General features: G+C 56.4%; 2 protein-coding genes and 1 long non-coding RNA gene across 16 annotated transcripts in view; 1 reads left to right on the top strand and 2 right to left on the bottom strand.

The window, feature by feature from the left end:
• The window catches only part of EHMT1 (euchromatic histone lysine methyltransferase 1), a 112,706-nt gene extending 102,102 nt beyond the window's left edge, over positions 1-10,604 (bottom strand). For 8 of the 10 annotated variants that reach the window (XM_027471165.3, XM_038165167.2, XM_038165169.2 and 5 more), the window contains exon 1: positions 10,464-10,603. In XM_027471165.3, coding sequence (XP_027326966.2) covers positions 10,464-10,580 — 117 coding nt within the window. In that variant the 5' untranslated portion in view covers positions 10,581-10,603. Of the gene's footprint in view, positions 1-10,463 lie in introns of all 10 variants that reach the window. The other 2 variants (XM_072025447.1, XM_072025442.1) reach the window with 2 other exon arrangements.
• LOC119713115 (uncharacterized) lies at positions 10,532-12,564 on the top strand. 4 transcript variants are annotated; one of them, XR_011804037.1, is made up of 3 exons: positions 10,532-10,621; positions 11,115-11,288; positions 11,707-12,564. It is a non-coding gene; the product is annotated as an uncharacterized lncRNA (long non-coding RNA). The 4 variants fall into 4 exon arrangements; XR_011804038.1 differs by having other exon boundaries at positions 10,559-10,666; XR_005260041.2 differs by lacking the exon at positions 10,532-10,621 and having other exon boundaries at positions 10,923-11,288; positions 12,008-12,564.
• Positions 12,565-14,224: 1,660 nt separating this feature from the next.
• ARRDC1 (arrestin domain containing 1) overlaps positions 14,225-19,495 on the bottom strand; it is a 28,993-nt gene continuing 23,722 nt past the window's right edge. For both annotated transcript variants that reach the window (XM_027470771.3, XM_072025449.1), the window contains exons 3-8: positions 19,404-19,454; positions 18,786-18,940; positions 18,114-18,296; positions 17,565-17,741; positions 16,688-17,093; positions 14,225-15,962 (exon numbers count right to left, since the gene is read on the bottom strand). In XM_027470771.3, coding sequence (XP_027326572.1) covers positions 15,898-15,962; positions 16,688-17,093; positions 17,565-17,741; positions 18,114-18,296; positions 18,786-18,940; positions 19,404-19,454 — 1,037 coding nt within the window. In that variant the 3' untranslated portion in view covers positions 14,225-15,897. The remainder of the gene's footprint in view (positions 15,963-16,687; positions 17,094-17,564; positions 17,742-18,113; positions 18,297-18,785; positions 18,941-19,403; positions 19,455-19,495) is intronic.

Genomic DNA, 19,495 nt, shown 5'->3' with positions numbered 1-19,495 from the left:
CACATGGTTTTGTCACGCACAGAATAAAAGGAAGTATTGTGAATTCATGCCAAAATATCAAGGGCTTTTCCTCATTCTAAATAAATGAATAAATAAAAATAAAGCAGCTGAAAAAAAAAACAAGAGAGCGGAGCTTTTCCTCGTGCTTTTGCAAGGTCAGAGGCAGCCGTGCCAGCCGGTGGCGGGAAGGAACCTGCAGGGCCAGGCGCTCCGGGGCCGTGCCAGCCACGGTGGGGACACCAACAGGGACAGTGCACCCGTGTGTCCCCTCTGTCCTCGCCCCACTCACCTGCACTGCACACCTAGGCCCGGATCTCCAGCTGCCACTGCTGTGCTCCTTGAAAATCACGTTAAAAAAAAAAAAAAAAACACAACAGATGTGAAAAAACAGACAGGAAAATTCACCGAAGTGCCACTCTTTTTTTCATTTCCTAGCACGGCTGCAGAGTGACTCTGTAGCAGATGCCATAACTGCACGGGTTTGTTTGGGCTTAGGACACCATTACAAGTCCTTATCACAAATAAGTTCTTGTCACCTTCAAAGATATATGCGACAAGAGCCAACTACTCCTCAGTATCTCTGCAAGAAATATTAGGCTGGAACAGGTAGGGCCTATTCCTAATTTAGGAACATATTAAGAGGACATGAGAAAATTATGGATTGCATTTTCCAGATTTTTATGGATCACATTTTTCCAGTCCAGTGTTGTTACCTGAAATTCAAAGGAGAGGTGCTGGAGTTGTACTTGCTTTATTCACAAATACTTCGTGTGTTTCAGTGTATTTTTTAAGTTTTCCATTTTTCTTAATCAGGGTCAGCCACAGCCTCAAGGAAGGAAGCCAGGAACCAGAGCCCAGAAGCAGAGCTTGCAAAATAGGGAAATTTTTGACCTATGTGACTTGCTGTCTCTTACCTGGTGAAGATAACAAGTACGGCTCACAATTTACATTTGGCATTTCTACACCACTCCCAATCAAAGGCTGCTAACACCAAGTCACCCCCATAGCTGCGTCCCATTGCCTCCATCTCACCGCTGGGAACAGCATCACCGGGGGCTGTGTGTCCCACGAGGTGCCCCTGCTGCCCCAGGGCCACGGGCTGGCGAGCAGCAGGGGCTGGGGAGCTGAGCACCGTGTTTGGTTGGAGCCTCTGCTCCCCCCGGGGGTCACCCCCAGCACGAGAGGATTGAGGGAGGCATCGGGCTAAGAGGCCACCCCACAGACCCAGTGGGGAAGCAGCAAACACAGACACACACCAGAGCTCCGCAGGCCCCAGCGGCTTCCAAGCACACGGCTCCCGTTTCTGTGGTTCTGGATCGGCTCCCGTTTCTGTGGTTCTGGATCGGCTCCCAAGACCCTTTTAATGCAATATCTATTTTGGTCTGCGTAGTCTTAGGAGGGTCGATGTTGCAAACTCTTCTGGCACACAGTTCCTATTATCTGCCTGCGCTAATGCTGCATATGGGGCATTTACAGGTCCTCAGCTCTCTATTTGTTCGGCTCCCCACTCCCCAGCCCCAGGCAGCCACGAAGCCGGGCATCTGCTAAGCAAGAGGAAAAAAAGAGAACAGAAGCCCAGGATTTACCTTACTTCAGTATGCAACAGCACCGTCAGTTTTTCCAATGCTCCCGTTTTGCACATTGCACACCACACACTCCAGAAACTCTGGGAAACAAGCTGCTGCTGTCCTGTGCTTGCAAAGCACCATCTATACTTACAGAGCAATAAAAATTAGCTTAATTAATAATACATCAGCAAGAAAACGTTAATGAGCACCCAGCAGGGAAAAGGACTGCTGCCTAATCTCCTTGTGCGGACTCCTTGCTTTGGCAGCAATCAGCAGCTGCATCAGCGTTCCCGTCCCAGCGCAAGGAGGAATCTGACTCATCCGGGACTGTGCAGCAGCCAGGGGCTGCCTGTCACAATTTACATTTCTCTTTAAAAGCAGACACTGTTGCATCAGGAGCGGCTCCTGGCAGCCCCACACGGACTTCCACTCGGGGAGTTTTTGTCATTTAAAAAAAGAATTTTGACCATCTCCAGGCACCCGATGTGTAAATACCCATAGGTGGAGGGGCCTCCTGCAGTTGGCTCTTTGGCCACGTCTGCAAAAAACACGAGCTCCTGCTGCCACAGCCTGCACGGGCATCAATCTGCCGACACAACCGGACCACGAGCACGCCGGGGGGAGCATCACAGAGCCTCCCTGCTCCAGGAATATCCTTGCTGAGAACACCCGAGCCCTCTCCCCAGGGCCTGCCTGCCCTCGCCATGCCCAGTCCAGCCCAGCAGGCGGCCAGGCTGGGCATGTTTTGAGGCAAGATGCTGGAAATCCCCTCTCCCAGCTGTTCCTGCCTCCCCGGGCAGGCGGCTGAGCTGGCAGAGGCTGTGAGCAGGAGCCCTGGACACGCAGCTGCCAGCGCAGCCATGCCACCGAAGCGCATCCACGCTGGCACATGGCCACGGCACATCTTCATCAAGGGCTGTGCAGCATGGGGAGGTGGTTTCCTTCAGCTGACAGAAAGCCACTGTCTCTGCCTTTTATTGTGAAGGTTGGAAATAAAGGCCCAGTGAGGAAAGGCAGGTGGGCTGCTCAAACTGGCCGAGCCTCAGACCTGATGTGGCCACCCGCTCCCAGCCAACCCATGCCCTTGCTCTCCGTGGCCCGGCCACACCAGGTGCTGTCCGTAGGGCCACTGCAAGGCTGGCCCGGGCTGGCAGGATGCATGCCACACGGCAGGATCCCGGGCAAGCAGCAGCAGCAACATAACACACACCTTGCATCGGCGTGCGGCCACGGCAGGGCATCCACAGCAGTTGGTAACACCCGAATCTGCTGGCACACGGGAGCAGGAGGAGATAAAACACATCTCTGAACGTCTCTGTGAGGTGAATCCGCAGGCATGGATTGGAGATGGCATCAAAGCAAGCAGCTTTTAAGGAAAGCCATAAGCAATTACAACCAACGTGCTATCAACATACAGCTCCGTGAGAAGAGGTGCTGAACTGGTAGGAACCCAACTGCGTAACCGCATCGCCCGAACCAGGGGCGCTTCCAGCAGGGATGAGGGCTAGAAAAGCACAACGTAAAAACCTGGGAGTCAGGCGCAGTGTGCGGCAGACAACCTAAATCCCAAAAAGCAGGGGAAATACAGCTTGCAGTAACTGGGAATCACAGTGGAAATAACCAAGGCAGAATACGATCCACCCTCGCTGCTCTTTTGAAACGACGCAGGCCGGAGGCTGTGCTAACCTCTGGGCACTGTAAATCCTTACAAGTCAAAGCAGACACATCTCCGGCCAACGTGCTCGGTAGCAGTTTGTTTGCTCACTGGTGGCGTCTCCCTGGCAAAGGGGGAAGTTGATTAAAAGACAGCAGGGCTCCTCACCTCGCCTCTCCGCACGCGCTGGAAGCTGCAGGATCTGGCACCACAGCAAGAGTAAATATTGCGTCTCGTCCGAAGGCCATCCTTAAAGGAGCATTCCTCAGTTATCCGCAAAGTTTGGCAGAGACCATCGTCTGCAGATCCTACAGGACACCTGCTTATAAACAATCACCTCCGCGTGTTAAGGAGGTAGGAAGGCGCCAGTTTAAAATGATGCATCCTAAGAGTAGTAAAAAATACACACCCTGTACACCACCAGGCTTTCAGGCATATGGGACTCACGGATCCTCAGCACGTGAAACACAGACAAGCTGACAAAAGCTGTTACATGCAAGTTTGCAATAAAAACCACCCAATGTTTGGTTACCAGTTCAGCAGCTGCCTGGTGACTTCTGCAAAGCCTCCTGGACGTTGATTTAATCTATCAAATATTAATCATGCTCCTCAATTAATAAAATATTTAGACTCGTGCTTTATGTGCTTGTAACCTGGACTTTTATGTTCAAACTTACATGCCAGTAGGATACGAGATGGAATCCTACAAACCAGCTAGCAGCCCGTGCTCTCCTGAACACCAGCACTGGCTGTTTGACACCAACAAAATCCTATTTGATGGGGTGTAAACTTGCTGTCTACCCCCTTGGACATAACAAATGCACCTTGGCCATAAGAAGCCTTCCCTCAATTCTGCAGCACAGCTCTGAAGCCAGAGGTGTGTGGGCAGCTGCGTGCACGAGGCACCACCAAACGTCACCTTCCAATAATCCCCTCCCCGTGCACCTTCCCAACTCAGCAGCTGGATGAGCTGCATCATTTCAGAAACCTTTTTGTCCTTTCCAAGTCCTCTACCACGTGCACGTTGAATTTCCCACTTCTTGAAACAATATTATGATTTTTGAGAGGACCTGACTATAGTTTCTGAATGCCTTCGGTCAGCAGTATGAAACTTCCCCAGTTACTGCAGAAATTGGTTAAAACATCTGGGTAATTTGCCTTCTGGCTTGGAGCCCTTGGGAGAAATTACCTATTAAAGCTTCCTCTGAAACTGCAAAGACTAGAAACAACTGGAGAGGGAGAAGGCAGCTGAGATTCTCGAGACCCCAGGAGCTCATGCTTAAAAAAAAAAATAAAAAGGAAAGAAAAAAAAAGAGAAAAAACAATGTTTCACAGCACTCAGGGCTGTGTTCAAGGCATCAGCAGATCCTGGTCAACAGTCCTAGAGAGACCAGGGCTCCCTTTGGCCAGCCAACACGCTGAAACACATCTGTTCACGTCTACACTCAACTTCTGAGATGAATTAGAGAGCCGAAGAAGCACTCTGAACAACACTCGGACTTTTTCTCTTAACTGAAGCAAGGCCAAAGTACAGAATACTCCACGTCAGCCCCCCGGGCTCTTTCCTCAGGCTCTGTGGGTGGCACAAGCCGTCGCATTCACCCTGGCTGTTCTCAGAAGAAATAAGCTCCATGTTCCTCCTCGTTATAAGGAGACGAGCACGAGCAGGCCCGTTTTCCTGCAGAATCACCAGCCTGCTGGACTTGGCTCAAATACTCCGTCCCACATGACAGGTAAGGGATCGCTGTAGTCTTTGGGCTTCACTGTTACTTCCACTTACCTCAATTTGCTCAGCTCTCCAGCTCCCTGCTGCCAGTTTTGAATTCTTAGTGCCAGCAGCTCGTAACCATCTCCTGGCTCATGCTCTGGCCCTTCTGACCCAAGAAGCTCTAATCTGGATATTTTCATCCCCGTTTGCATAATTTTACATTTTCCTGTAACGAATGGGGTAAGTCGCTTACCTGGCTTTATTCTGAGCCTGGCCATGTCAGCCTGGTTATCTCGCTCTCTATTTACTTCCTCCCCAGCTGTGCCACCTGCAGACTCCCTCCCTTTCCCTGTGCTCTGCAGGATGATGAGCCCTATGCAAACAGAAGCGGACCTGAATTTTCTGCTCTACCAGTCCGTCCCACTCGCTGCCTCCCTGTCCTGAGCTGACACTGCTCACCACTGCCTCCGAGAGCTCTCCCTCGAGAAGGGGATATGACACTGAAAAGGATGGATTTAATCTTTAATAGCGCACCTCCAGCCCCAGGCCTGTCCTTTCTGCACCCGGGCAGCTCAGCCCCGCTGCTCGACGTGCTGGGCTGAGTTTTTGAACAGCGACTGCTGCGTGGAGCCAAACCAGCTGAAACGCAACCTCGGGCAATGCTGCCTGGTGGGAGCCGGCCAGGCATGGCGAGGATCAGGTGGGAAACAGGAATCCTCTTGGAAGAGCGCTTCCGGCTTGAAAAGAGGACACATCACACATCCTTGGTACTTTGCCTATGCTAGAAGTTTTTAATTAAAAGCAGGAAAGCCTTTCTATTTTAGACACAGCGATACTAGCGTCAAGAGCTTTTATAAGCACAGTTTATTCTGGGTTTATATGCATTTCACAGAGCTTGGCAGCCAGGCTAAGCCAGCAAACTCTTCCCCTCCCTGTCGGATTTACTTTGCCACTTGAGCCAGCCCCCATCCGTCACGGCGCGGTGCCTGCCCACAGGCGGAGCGGAGACAGCTCGCACATCTTCCAGCCCGACCCCAGGCACAGACAGCTCGGTGAGCCCTTCAGACAGACACAGAGCGGGAATCTCCAGCAAAGCACGGCTTGGAGCACTCAGAGGGTCCCAGAACCCCTCGCAGACCTGCACAAAGAGTGCCCCCAGAACAGGGGCCAGGCCAGCAGAGCCTGGGGAAACCTAACCCCAAATCCCCAGGGGATCCGGCCTCACCGAAAGGAGCAGGAACCGTCCCTGCAAGCCCTTCTCCCATCGCAGCTGGCGGAGCAGAGGTGGCAGCGCCTCTTGCTCACCCTCCTGTGAAACCTCTGCCTCTGTGGGAACAACCTCCTGCCACCTCCTCCTTTTCTGGGCCCCAGAGGCCCAAAACACACAGCAGCAGCGTGCTGCTTCAGCACTTTGCGAGGGAAAGGCAGCAGGACCGCAGGCTGCTCCCACCCCCGCTTCTGGAGCAGAGAGGCACGTGTGGAAGTGTAAAACCCCAAGGCTCGGGCACTGCACTCACTGCTACGGGGTGCTGGGGCCGGCCGTGGGGTGAGGGCTCACCCAGCTCCCTGCCTGCACGGCCCCGAGCAGCCCCGCCGTGGAAGAGCTGCTGCCCCTTGTCCTGCTGCTACCTGCACCTCTGCGAGGCCTTCTGCTGGCACAGCTACAGCGGAGGGGAGAGCAATTCCTTTGCATTTGTAGACAGCCAACTAAGCCTGCAAAACTTCTCAAAGGTATCCCCAGCCTCTGCTTCAGAAAGCAAAAAGCGCTACCCTGAAATCACCCCTAAGCTAACAGAGCTATGTCCGCAGCAAGGACTTTTATTACTGTTACTACTTCAGCAAAGAAAAAGAAACATCCTCCTTTGCAGCCAGCAGAATCACTCTGGAAGGGCTCTGCCACAGTACAAACCAGGCCTTTGATTCTGCCCTGACCTGACAAACTGTTCTTCAGACGCTTCCTTCAGTCACGTTGGCTCAGCCACACCAGCTTAGCCTCAAACGAGCCCTTCAGTTGTTTTCTTAAAACTTCACAAGTCGCATTCGCCCGATCTGTTGTCATTTAAAGTTTGTGCACATGGAAGGAAAGGACGGGCCCCAAGCAGCCCCTGTCAGCTGTCAGCTGGCTCAGCACAGCCCAGGTACAGCCCGGAGAGCTCCTGCTGGGGAAGGAGATGTTAGCACCTATTTGGGGCCGTAACATTTTGTCAGACCCCAAGGCAGGGCACAATTTTAACATATTAGCAAAGTAACCCTCACTTCAAAGCCTCTAAAGCGGTTACAAACTTTCCTGCCCTTACCAGATGGCACAAGCAGGGCAGGAACCCCTCTCCTCACACAAATTGCTGCTAAAATGTTGCACAGTGTGTTAAAGCTGACCCAACCCAAACCCACATTTAACCTGTGGGGGGGTCTCACATCAACACCGTCTCATCACACCCCGCTGCCCCAAGGCAGGGAACTTCAGCCCCGCAGCCACAAGGCAGGCCGGCTCCCAGGCAGCTCACAAAGGAGAAAAAGAGGACGGGGTTTAAAATGCACCGAGGTTTCCTGAGGCAGCTCGCTGACACAGGCTCCGTGCTGGAGGCAGCGGCCCTGGGAAAGCAGAGCAGAGCCCTCTCCTCGCCTGTGACACCAGCTGGCAGGAGTAAATGAGAGAGGAGGAAGGGCAGGGCAGGCCTGAAAGGAGCCCTGGACTTTGCGTCACCTGCAAAACAGAAAGCGGGAAACCGAAGAAAATCGTCTGCGCGCTGACTGCTCAAAGGCACTGCTCATTAGGTCCTGGCTTCTCCTATTATCACTCCTGCACTCGGTGGCCTATTACAGCAACCTCCTTCCAGCCAGGGACCCATGAATAGGAAGCTCTTTGACATGAGTGAATGTTGCCCCTTAATCCAGTAGGGAGTTCATTGCACAGGCGGAGGACTGCCTACAGCGTGCTCCCAGCACCAGCTGGCTAAGGGGATGAGAGCAAGGATCAAAGCCGGGGCGAAGCCGCAGCATCGCGAGCCTGATTTTCAAAACCGCTCGGGCTGGCGAGCCCTCGCCTTCAAAACGTGGGGAGCGGCCAGGTGCTGAACTCACCGAGGATCCGCTCTCAGCTCAGGGTGCTGAACAGTGGGGAAATCTGTCCTCTATGTGGCTTGCACGCCGTCTCTTCGCTTTAAAGATCAAAGCTGCATCTCCAGAAAAAAAAAGATGTTACAGATCTGAACAGGAAAAAAAAATGATGAAAAATGCAGTGTAACTTCTGAGGAGAACCACTTCATTCAAAGCCACACGCACACCTTGCTTCCTGCTCAGCATGCAGGCACCAGCCTTCCTGAGGTGAGCATGAGCCTGAGGAAAAACATCGTGGCTTGAAATCTGTGTTTTCAAGCTCACACCGAATGATCGTTTCGGGAAACACACAGGCAGATGATTCTCTTTACACCAGAACTGATGGGAACTGGAGTAGCAGCGTCAAACTCGGTGAACTTCTGCTATCCTAAAACTTGCTGAGCGAGGTAAACTCAGTCCCTCAAACTTGAATTTTAGCCCTGCATTCACAGTAGGTCTAAAACACGTAAAAGCACCAGAGCAGACGGGATACGAGGGACCTGCCAAAGGAAGCCAGCAGCACAACCCGTCTCTGCAGCGGGGCGCTCAGTGACTGCAGCTCAGCCGCGAGGCGGCCAGAAGGCACCACCACCGTGGCTCCCCTCTGAGAGCAGGTGAAGCCTTGGTGCTTGCACAGCTTCTCCCTCATGCACCAGCCTCACAGTTTGGCCAGGAGCTGCTCTGTCCCGCAAGGTTTTATCTTCAGCCCACGGGCTGCCGGAGCTCTTCCTGCAGAGGCTGGCGTGGGAGCTCGCTGCAGGCACACGGTGGGGCCTTTCCAGCCCCCCAGAGCCCCCCAGCTCCAGGCTCACGCCTTCCCCCAGGACTGCACCGCTGTGCCCCTTGCTACCGAGTCAAACAGCCCCTCGCTTCTGCTCCGTCTCACACTGCAGCCGTGGGATGCCAGCCCTTGTGCAGAGCACCCAGTGCAGGCTCCACATCCCAGCTGCATTTACAGCCCCCAGCTTCCACCCTCTGGCCTCAGAGGGGTACAAGCAAAGCCAGAGCTGGCCCCAGATTTAACTCAGCGTAAGGGGGAGGGGAGGAATTAAACTCCAAAGTAGTCACCGTTCCCTCCCTGTAATCCACGGCAACATCTGTGGGTATTAAGCCCGGCCCTAAGAGCAACGCTTCCTAACGCTCCCCACAGGGCAGGCCCAGGTGGGACTGCTGGGGGAAGCCCCCTAACAGGAGCTGTGTGGCTGCGTTTCACGGCCAAACCTGGGCACGAGGAGCTGCGGAGCTGCGGGCCGTGCATCGCCCTGCAACAGCTGAAGGGAGCTGAAGGCAACACCAGGCCATGGAGCCAGGGGACCACCTGTGGGCTTGTTATTTCACCACAGCACCCGGCCGTTGGCACAGCCCAAAGCCAGGCAGCGGGAGCAGGCCCTGCGGTGTGGATGTGACGGAACAGGGAGCAGAAGGAGGAAAGGCTCGGACAGCACTCAGACACGGGGAACCTTGCTGCTCTATGGGTCACACAGCGTCCCCATAGCAGCCCCAGCACGGCCCTTTGGGCACGGTGTGTGGTGACCCCCCCCCACCATCACCCCCTGACCCTGTCCCCGGGCACCACGTCCCAGGACACCCCCAGGAGCACCAGGGCCCCCCTGGCGGCCCCCTCCCGGTGCCCGCCCGCTCTGTGGGAGCAGAGGCGTCTCCGTGCTCCCACCCTGAGGCCGATTTCTGTTGGGACAGGGCCGGGGCCGGGCGGGGGCAGCCGGGGGGTGGCCGTGCCCGTGTCACCGACACGTGGCCGTGCCCGCTGAGGCAGCCCCGGGGCTTTGTGCGAGCGGCCCCGCTCAGCCCCTACAGCCCCACACAGCCCCCAGCCCCCCCCCCCATAGCAGGGCTGCCCCCGGCCCCCCCGGCCCCGCCGCTGCCGCCCGCCCCGAGGCCGCGCCGGGGCCCCGGACCCTGCATGGCAGCGGCTGCCCCCGCCCCGCTCGGCCCCGGGCCCTGCATGGCGCTGGGCAGCAGCAGCGAGCGCCCCGCCGGGCCCCGGACCCTGAATGGCGCCGCCCCGAGCCCCGCCGCTTGTATGGAAGGGGGGGGGGGAGGCCCCGGAACCTGGATAACGCCGGAGCCGCTCCCCGCAGCCGCCTGTATGTGAGGGGGGGGGGGGAACCCCGGACCCTGCATGGCGCATACCACCGGCCGGGCCGCGGAGGGGTGTGACTTATACAGAGTCCCGGGCCCCCCCCGCACACAATGGCAGCGGCGCCCCCATTCTTCCCCCCGCAGGGGCCGGACCCAACCACGGCGCGGCGGGGGCACGGCCCCCTCCCGGCCCGCGGCACCAAGCGGCCGGCACCGGGCCGTACCACTGCGCCCCCCCCCCCCCCACCCCCCTCACCACCACCCAGCCCCGGCCGCCTTCCCTTCACACCCCCCCCCCCCCCCCGCCCGGCAGATGGACGCCGCCGCCCGCACTCACCTCGGCATCCGCTGTGGCCATGGCCGGAGCCCCGGAGCGTAGCCCCGCCCCCGCGCCCCGGCTCCGCCCCTCTCCCCTCGTTCTTCTCAATGGAGGCGCTCCGTGCGCAGGGCGCATGCGCGGCGCATCATGGCGGCCCCCAGCGTGGAGGTTTTGCCGTACGGCAACATGGCGGCGCCCATAGGGAGGGGGCCGTACGGAGAGTAATGGGGGTGGGATGGGGGGGAGTAATGGGGACAGGATGGGGACAAGATGGGACAGGGAGAGGATGGGGACAGGGACAGCAACAGGGTGGGGATGGGGGGAGGGGGACAGGACGGAGGGAGAGCAATTGGGGTGAGATGGGGACAGGATGGGATGGGGACAGGATGGGGACACAGGAATGGGGTAGGATGGGGACAGAATGGGACAGGGACAGGAACGGGAGTGGGGTGGGGATGTGGGAGAGGGGGGCAGGATGGGGGGGCGGCAATTGGGGTGAAATGGGGGCAGGATGGGATGGGGACAGGATGGGGACACGGGCAGGAACGGGGGTAGGATGGGGACAGGGTGGGATGGAGACAGGGACAGGAACGGGGGGGGTGAGGTGGGGATGGGATGGGGACAGAACAGGACAGGGACAGGGACGGGGATGCTGATCTCAACCACCAGGTGCTGGCACCGTCTGGTGGGCACAGACAGGAGGGGAGCAATGCGGCCGCCCCACAGGTGCCGTGTCCAAGGCGGGGGCTCCAGCGCTGCCAGCGGGTCCCCAGCACATCCTGACCCCCACCGGGGCAAGCGGGGACACCTCTCACCCTCACCCTCGTGAAGATAACGGCCCAGGTGGGAACAGAGCGCTCAGCACGGGGGGGGGGACTTGGGGACACAGGGACAAACCCCTCGGCCCTGGGCAGCACAGGGGGGGGCTGAGCATTATTAGCGATTCCCACAGCCAGACACCGCCATCACCCCCGGGGAGCGGCTCCTTGGGCACCGTGTCCCTTCCCGGGGTGGCGGGGGTGGCCGTGTCCCCGTGGCCCTGTCCCCTCACGGCCACGGCCCCCCCAATGCCTCACACCGGGGCCCAGCCCCCGAGCTCCGCCCGGTGCCGGCCGCTGCTGCCCCCGCCCGGCCGCGAGGCGCCTGCAGCGAGGGGGGCGGCGGGGGGAGCCCGGCCCGGGGCTGGGGAGGGGGCCCCGAGCCCCTGAGGTGCGAGCGGGGCCCCCAAAAGGCCCGGCACAATCCCACCCCCACCCCTCAGGAACGGCAGACGCGGCCTTACAAAAGGAGAACTTTATTTATGTTTTCTGCCCTTTACATTCGGTGGTTAAAAACCCCGGAACAAAAATGAATTTGGCAAAAACCGAGAGCTGTGAGGAGAGCCCCGAGAGCCGGGAACCACAGCCACTGGTGCCAGACAAGGACGGGCGCCTGCGTTCAGCGTTTGACCCCACCAGTCCCTCCAGAGAGGAGGGATGGGACGTGGTCCTGTTGCACACAGCTGGAAATGTATTAAAATACAGAATTTCTGTCTATTTGTATTTCTGTATATTAAAACACAGGATTAAAAACCAAACAGCCCCAGAGCACCCCTCATCTTGCGTCTGAGAAAACTTCCTTCCCCAGGCACAAGCAGAAAAGATTTTTACAAAACTCCCGAAAGTTCAGCGGAAAGCTAAAAAAGAAGCCAACGTCCACCAAAAAGAACTGGAGGAGGTGTCGAGGCGAAGCCCTTGTGGCCCTCCCAGCGCTGCAGGCCCACCCGGCTCCTTGGTGCACCCCGTGAATCGCAGCCCCGGCAGGACGGGAGCCGGCCGAGAGGCTGCAGACAAAGGGAGGCAGCGGAGCTGCAGCGTGCTGGGGGAAGCGCCCGCAGCCAGCCCACAGCTTGATGAAGATGGATGGGAGCAGGGCAGAGGCTGCGGCCTCCCCACGGCACGCAGGTGGGGAAGCAGCAGCAGGTGCCAAAGCGGAGCTTGGTGGGACACAAGCAGCGAGGAGGAAGCCGCAGCTATGGAGGCTGCACGTGTGGAGAGCGGGACAAGGACAAAGACATGCCGGACAAAAAAGCAGCAGCAGTAGAAAGGGGGTGATGATATTTTTGGTATTTTCCATTGAATGCTGAGTTTGGAAACAATTGTCTCACCAGCTTTGCTCACACCCCACCATTTCCCCTCCCCATTTTGAACAAGCCGAACAAACAATTGCTTTAAAAATTGAGCCAGGAATTTAAATGAATTCCTACATACTAACGTTTCCTACCCAGAGCTGGGTTCAGAAGCCAGGTTTTTTTTGGTCTTTGTTGTAGAAAAAAGAAATTCCCAACTCCTCTTCAGAAAGAGGAATTGGGAATGAGGGGCCTACAGGAGCTCCCCAGAGGTTGAAACCAGAGAGGCTGCAGAGAAGGGGCAGCAGCAAGGCAGAGGACAGGAGGGACGGAGCTCTCACCCCTTCCAGAGGGGCACATAGACCCATCCATCGCTTTTCTGCCCCCAAAAGTACTGCTCGAAGTACTCAAACCCTGAGGTCTCTGCTGCCACAGCACCCTGGGGTCACAACTGCGGGTAGCTTTAGGAGGAGGAGGACTCTTCTCCCTGCAGTCCTGAACCATTTCTAAGAGGTCCATGAAACACAAACAAGGCTCTTTGCATCAATCTTCAACCCCCGCCACAGGGCTGGGATGGGAATGTTGGAAACCACAGCGCTTTGCCAATAATTTCTGTGCATTTGCACAAGAGCACGGCTCTCATAACGTCAGGGTGCCACCCTAGGGTGCCACCCTCCTGCGGCCCAGCCAGAGATGCCTCACAGGACTTGGTAGTTTCTCCCTACAGGAGCTGCACGTGCTCAGCCCTAGCACCCAGAAGCAGCAGCAGCCCCCAGGGCCTTGCCCGACTCCATCCTGTGCCCTCCAAGCCCTCAGGAACCCCTCCCCGGGGCAGCGTGCCGCCTGCTCCTTGCTTTGCAAAGGGGCCACCACAGAGAGCTAGAGGCACTGAAGGAGCAGCCAGCTGCTGGCAAATATAAGTTAGGTGAGCCAGCTTGGCAGCCAGGCTCGAGGCCCTGCCCATCAGGAACGTTTCTCATGCCAGGCACAGACCACCAGGCAAAGGGGACAGTCCTAAGTAATAAAAGCTGGGCAGAAGCCTGGGTTGAGCAGGGGCCGAACAAGGAGCCTTGTGTATGAGACAGGTCGTGCCTCAGGCTGCTGGCAGGGACAACATCTAGACAACACCTACATGCTTCAGACATGGTATCACCAAGCTCCGTGGGGGTGGGGAGGAGCCTTCCTTTCCGTTTTGAGTAAGATTCTTCCCAATGACTGTTCAGGAGAGGGCACAGGCTGGCAGTGTCCAGCCCTAGCAGCCGGACCTTGGCTGTTCCACCTCCATCCTCCTGAAGGATGAGCCCCCTCTCCCCTTCCTCCCCAGCACTCCACCTCCTCCTGACCTGAACTCTGCTGAGTAAGAGCCATGGACCAGCTTGGCAAGCTGCAGCTTCAGGGCATGATGCTGGGGAACTTCACGCTGCTGCAGAGCAGTGGGGGCTCGCTCCAGAGCTGAGCCCACGCGGAGCCAAGCCCCCTCTGCCTGCTGGAGCCGGGTGCGCAGCACAGCACCCAGGCTGTTTTCCCAGAGCTGCCTTGGCAGAAGTCACCACCTGCCCGGTGAGAGCAAAAAGCTTGCTTCATTTTGTAAGAAATCAGCAAGGTGCATTCCTGGATTTGGCATGAACAGGCAGATGGGTAAGCATCAGAAATGGATGAAAGAGCACAGCAGTTCTCTTCGAATAATTTATTAAATACAGCATTAAAATTTGTGTTTATGAATTCAATCATTAAAAACAAAACTTTATCTCATATATATATATATTTAGGGACAATGACAATCATTCTTTCAACATTGGTGCATGTTGTGCCAGCACTGCTCAGAACGGCACCTTCTCTACACTATCCTTAAAGCAGTTCAACACTTTTAAAATAAAATAAAACGAAATAAAAAGCATTTGCAAAGGAAGAGTGCAAAGCAGGGCTTGTCCCCAGCTGCCTGCCAGGGCTGTGAGGAGGCAGAGGCTGTGGCTCTCACAGCGGGTTTGTTAGATATTGCCTGCCCAGCACGAGGAAGCGTGGGGACCAATTCTCAGAGGTGCCAAAGGTGCAGTCTGCAATTTCAGCCTTGGCTGGATGCCTACAGCTCTGAGCTGAGTATCTGGTTTGTGGTTTCCTCAGCTTGGGCAGTCAATACTAAAAAGCTAGACAACAACGGGGGAAAAAAAAAAAAAGCACAAAAGAAAAAATGTTGTTTTCAGTACACCAGCTTCTTCCCCTGACCTGCCAGGTCCAGCAGAGGCTGCAAATGAAGCGTAGCAGTCGGTGTTCCCACTCACTCGTTTTTGCATCCTGCTGTGGCTCAAGGTGGCTCAGGAGGCGAGCAGCAAACCAGTACCAGCCCGCAGAGAGCGCCGTCCCCAGGCCACGTGCAGCGGTGTGGCACCACGGACAGAGAGGCTGCAGGCTGAGCCTTGAGGGAGGCTGATCCCAGAAGGCAGGGCTTCCACGGATGGGGTCCTCGGGCAGACGCAGAGGTAGCATCAGACAGACTTCTGTAACTTGATTGTCGTGTAATTCTGGCCTGCCTAAGGCAGCAGCAGCAGGGATGGAGAGGGAATCCTGCAGGAGCAGGAGATGGGACGTGGGACCTGACTGGTACTGGTCATCCTCGCAGCAAGCAAGGACAGTCTGTCTCCTGCAGGGCTTCTGAGAAATTACCCTTGCTGAAAAGGCTCCCCGCTGCCAGGGGCTGTTCTCCACTCACTGCTAGCAGGCAGCGGTCCAGCCCCACCGCCAGGGGACCAAAGGCTGCCGGTCACTCACCCCACCACACTGGTACAGCGAGGGCTTGTGCTTCTGGCTCTGTAACAGTCCCTGGCCTTCCAAACCTGCTTACTCCAAGAAACCTGTTTCAGCTACACTTGAGACCCACGAGGACAGGAAGGGAGGGCTGCCTAAAGCATTTCCGGACAGCACGTGGCCCACGAAAGAAAGTTCACACAGCCCTGCCTGCAACCTACAGTGGAGACATGCCAAGTCAGGAGCATTTCAGATAAGGCATCGCAGGTGCTTTGATAGTAAAGCAGTTAGTGTTGACTACAGTACTTGAAACACAGGCTGCTGCAGAGGGCATCCCTGGGGCAAAAGCACTTCTCCAGCACCTGACGCAGCAGGAGACGGTTCAGACCTCTCCTACACAAGCACACACACACACACGGGCTGCTCTGGCTGCCCTTTTGTTTGTTTTTTCCCCTCCCAAGAAAGTGACTCAAAAAGCCCAGGCTGGGATGTGCCATTTACCCTGCCAAGCAGCCACAGAGATAAAAAAGACGCCTTGTGCTGTACCAGACTTTGCAGTAGGCCGGTGAACCATCGCGCCAGCGGGACGCGAAGCAGGGGAGGCTAGTTGCCGTTGCTGATGCTGGAGTTGGCACTGCTGCAGCTCTGCTCGTAGGATGGAGGCGCCTCTGCAGGGGAAAGACAGAGTAAGAGTGGTTATGGTGGGAGTTTGGGAGGCTCCCTGCACCCCGCTCTGTGTAACTCAGTGCTGAGCAAAGCAAGCTGCTGACACATGCACACAAGCAATCTCTCCAGGACCCCACAGCCTGCCCCACGAGTGACACATCCGAGCGTCTCTTGTTAGCCCAGTACTAAGACAGGTTTCTTTGGCCAGGACCATGCCACACCGCTGTTCTCTGCCACCTCAGGCAAGCACCACTCGAGGAATGCAGCGCGCTGGGATTTCCCCAAGCTTTTCTGTCCTGGACAGTCTCTCAGTGCCCGCCCCCACAGCTTCTGTCTCCAGACCAGATGCAGGCCCACTCCAAGGCAGACATAAGATTTCAGTTACATCACTTTCCTGGCTCTGCTCCTGCCAGCCTCGCCACAAGCCAAGAAGTTTTTATATCTGTGGGAGGCTGAAAGCTCATTTCAGAACAGGGAGATCCTCTCACGCTGAGCCTAGGGCAGCACGAGCGTAGACGTGGGAACGGACAGCTGGCTGTCACAGCCATGGGAGGGGACGCCTCTGGAGAAGGCAGGCAGAGAGATCTCACGATCCCCTCTGAGTTCAGCCCCACTGGGCTGACATTCCCGTGCTCCAACCTTTTCAGCTAGCAAAGAGACTCTCGTCACAGCAGACATTTGCTATCGCACCGCCAGCCTGTTCAGACCTCAGGAGCAGGATGCTCACCGTACGGGTAGCCCCACGTGCTGTACTCTGGAGGCAAAATGAGAGAGCTGGCAGTGGGCACAGGCACCACGTTTCCCTCGGCGTAGTAAGGGACGGTGGCTCCCGTCGAGAGGCAGAGCGTGGGGTGGTTCGGGGAGCCTGTCTGCTCAGAGTCCGCTTCCTGGAAGCTCAGTCCTGGGGCGTAGCTGAACGGCTGCTGCTGGGAATGGCTTTTGGTGGGGATCAAGACATTGTCCATGGGGTGATAGCCGCTGGCAGCCTCCTCCTCCTCCGGGGGGGCACTGGGGACCACTGCGGATGGTAGGTGCTGCACGGATCGGGAGGGGCTCAGAGGGACCCTGTTCACTGCGATGTTACCAATATAGATGGGAAGGGTGACTGAAACCTCTGGTGACTTGAGGGAAACCTGGAAAAGAAGGAAAAACAGTGGCATCCTCTGTTGTACATTGCACAGGGCACAGCCAGCCTCACCTGACACAAGCCCCCCCGACACACACACATCTGCTGAGCTCAAGCAGCCGAGCTTGATGCAGAAAGGAGCACAGTAACACAAGGACAGCCTCACCCATAGCAAAACGAGTCACACCAAGTTCCTCAGCAGAGCTGCATCTCTCCTGACACGCACAGGGTCCCCCCCAGCCCAAGAACTTATTTACTGAAAGGGTTGTGAGGCATTGGGATGGGCTGCCCTGGGAAGTGGCTGAGTCACCATCCCTGGAGGTCTTTAAAAGATGTTTAGATGTAGAGCTTAGGGATATGGTTTAGTGGAGGACTGGTTAGTGCTAGGTCAGAGACTGGACTCAGTGATCTTGGAGGTCTCTTCCAATCTAGACAATTCTGTGATTCTGTGATCCCACCAGAGCATCAGGGTGCTCACCTGGATGTAGTAGTCGATGTGTATGAGGCTACAGCCCTGCAAAATGGACTGGGGCAGTGCTGGGACGAGGATCTGCTCCTTCCATTCTGCGTGTTTCCAGGCTTTCACTCCTGAGCCTTCCACCTCCGCGATGGTCCTCAGGTCATAAATCCAGCGCTTGGATTTGTAAGCCACTTTCTGCACAGACAGAATTAAACACAGCTAGCAGGAGGACTGCAGATGTTCTTCTGTCTCCCACAAGTGCAAGGCAGGACACAAAACCAGCCAGCTGCTTTGTCAAATCAGCAGGAGTACAAACCTAACGTGCATGTCACAGGGCAGGATAACCCACTGTTACACAGTGGGCTGAGCTGGTATAAGCACATGTTCTACCACCTCCTTCCCCAGGAAGAGGGAGAGAAACAAAGTTAACCAGAGGGCTGCACTCCTCACTGCCACCTCTCAGCTACATGCAAAGAGATGTGCACTGTGGTGAGACCTGCACCAGCCTCACAGCAGCCTCAGGGAGGTGGAGTGCAGCCCAGCTGAGGGATCGTCCTTTCAGCTTACCTGGAGCAGGCTGGCCACCACAGCCCCGGTGTCCCGGCCCGATTTGTTCTCGATGTCTGTGCGGAGCTGGATCACCTGCCCCACAATGTACCCTTTCAGATCGGAGGTGGCGGTCAGGATAACGTTGCCACTTTTCACAAGCTTGTAGCTGAACTTCTTGGTGACCGACATCGTGTTGGGCTGCTGCAGAATGACAGAGACAGAGATGATGACCCAAGGGAGTCAGAGCACCTCCAGGAAAATGCTCGGATTCAAAACAAGCAAGCAGAAATATTGGTCTAAGAGGCCACGAAGAACCACTAACACAGCACTGCCACAGACAACAGGTCTCACTCCTCCATCCCCCCAGTTGTGCTGTCCCCTGTCAGCGTCTCTTCCCTTCGGAAAAAGTTCCCCAAACCCAGGTCTCTACAAGTAGGTACTGGTCCTAAAATGCTCATGGCAGACATCTCACTCAGCATGCTGAAAATTCACCTACGTCATCCAAAGTAATGTGTGGAGGAGCCAGAAATCACAGAGAGCAGGGACAGAAAGCAAGACAGGATAAATCAGGAGCAGGAACCCTCATCCTGCTTTTGCACAGCAGGACGTGCAGTCAGAGAGGTGCCCAACCACACAGTTATTCCCACACTTCACACATGGCAGGGACGAGCACTGAAGCCTTGTTCTTACCTCAATATCAGGGATGTCATTCAAGTTGAGAGGGCAGAGGACATAGAAGATCTTGTTGCACTTGTAGTCCTTGGAGAAGCGCGGTGTGTCTATCACAGCTTTCACCTGATGGAGGACCTTGCCAAAAGGGCCTTCAAACGATGTAGGAGCAGAGGCTGGAGTCGAGAGAGAGAGAAAGAAAAGGCGTTGTGAGACTGAGTCAAGCCACACATTGACAAACTTGAAACAACTTTCCTCTTCACCTCAAGAGTCCTGCAAGTATCTCAGAGCAGAATTCCCCAAAAAGGGCTGAACACGTGGGTCACCCAGTGACTGTGCTGTGACCTCCTCGCAGGAGGCACCCCCACACCACAGCACAACGTGCTGCGGGCAGGACGGACGGCCAGGAGCCCCCCCGAGAGCCCGCAGAGATGCTCGGAGCCGTCAGCAACAGCACAGGCCTGGTTTGGCACCAGGCAGGAGGCATTTGCTTGCCCAAGCTCCTCCGCTGTGTGCGGCCAGCCTTACACTCCCCCGGCATCTGTGGGCCTCGCCGCCAGCCCCCCTCTGCCAGGCAGCCCAGGGCTCAGCACAGCTCCCGAGGCGGGCAGAGCCTTCAGCTGCTCGTCTGCATCGTACCTGGCAGCAGGAACTGGAAGGGAAAGTTGTGCTCCCCAGCTGAAAGGACTCCTGTGGGAAACAAGAGGAAGAGGTAAGGGACAGGTGACTTG

The sequence above is a fragment of the Anas platyrhynchos genome, chromosome 18, assembly GCF_047663525.1.
Source record: "Anas platyrhynchos isolate ZD024472 breed Pekin duck chromosome 18, IASCAAS_PekinDuck_T2T, whole genome shotgun sequence".
NCBI lineage: Eukaryota > Metazoa > Chordata > Aves > Anseriformes > Anatidae > Anas > Anas platyrhynchos.
The sequence above is the reverse complement of the archived record's forward strand: the minus strand, read 5'-3'. Positions and strand labels throughout refer to the sequence as shown.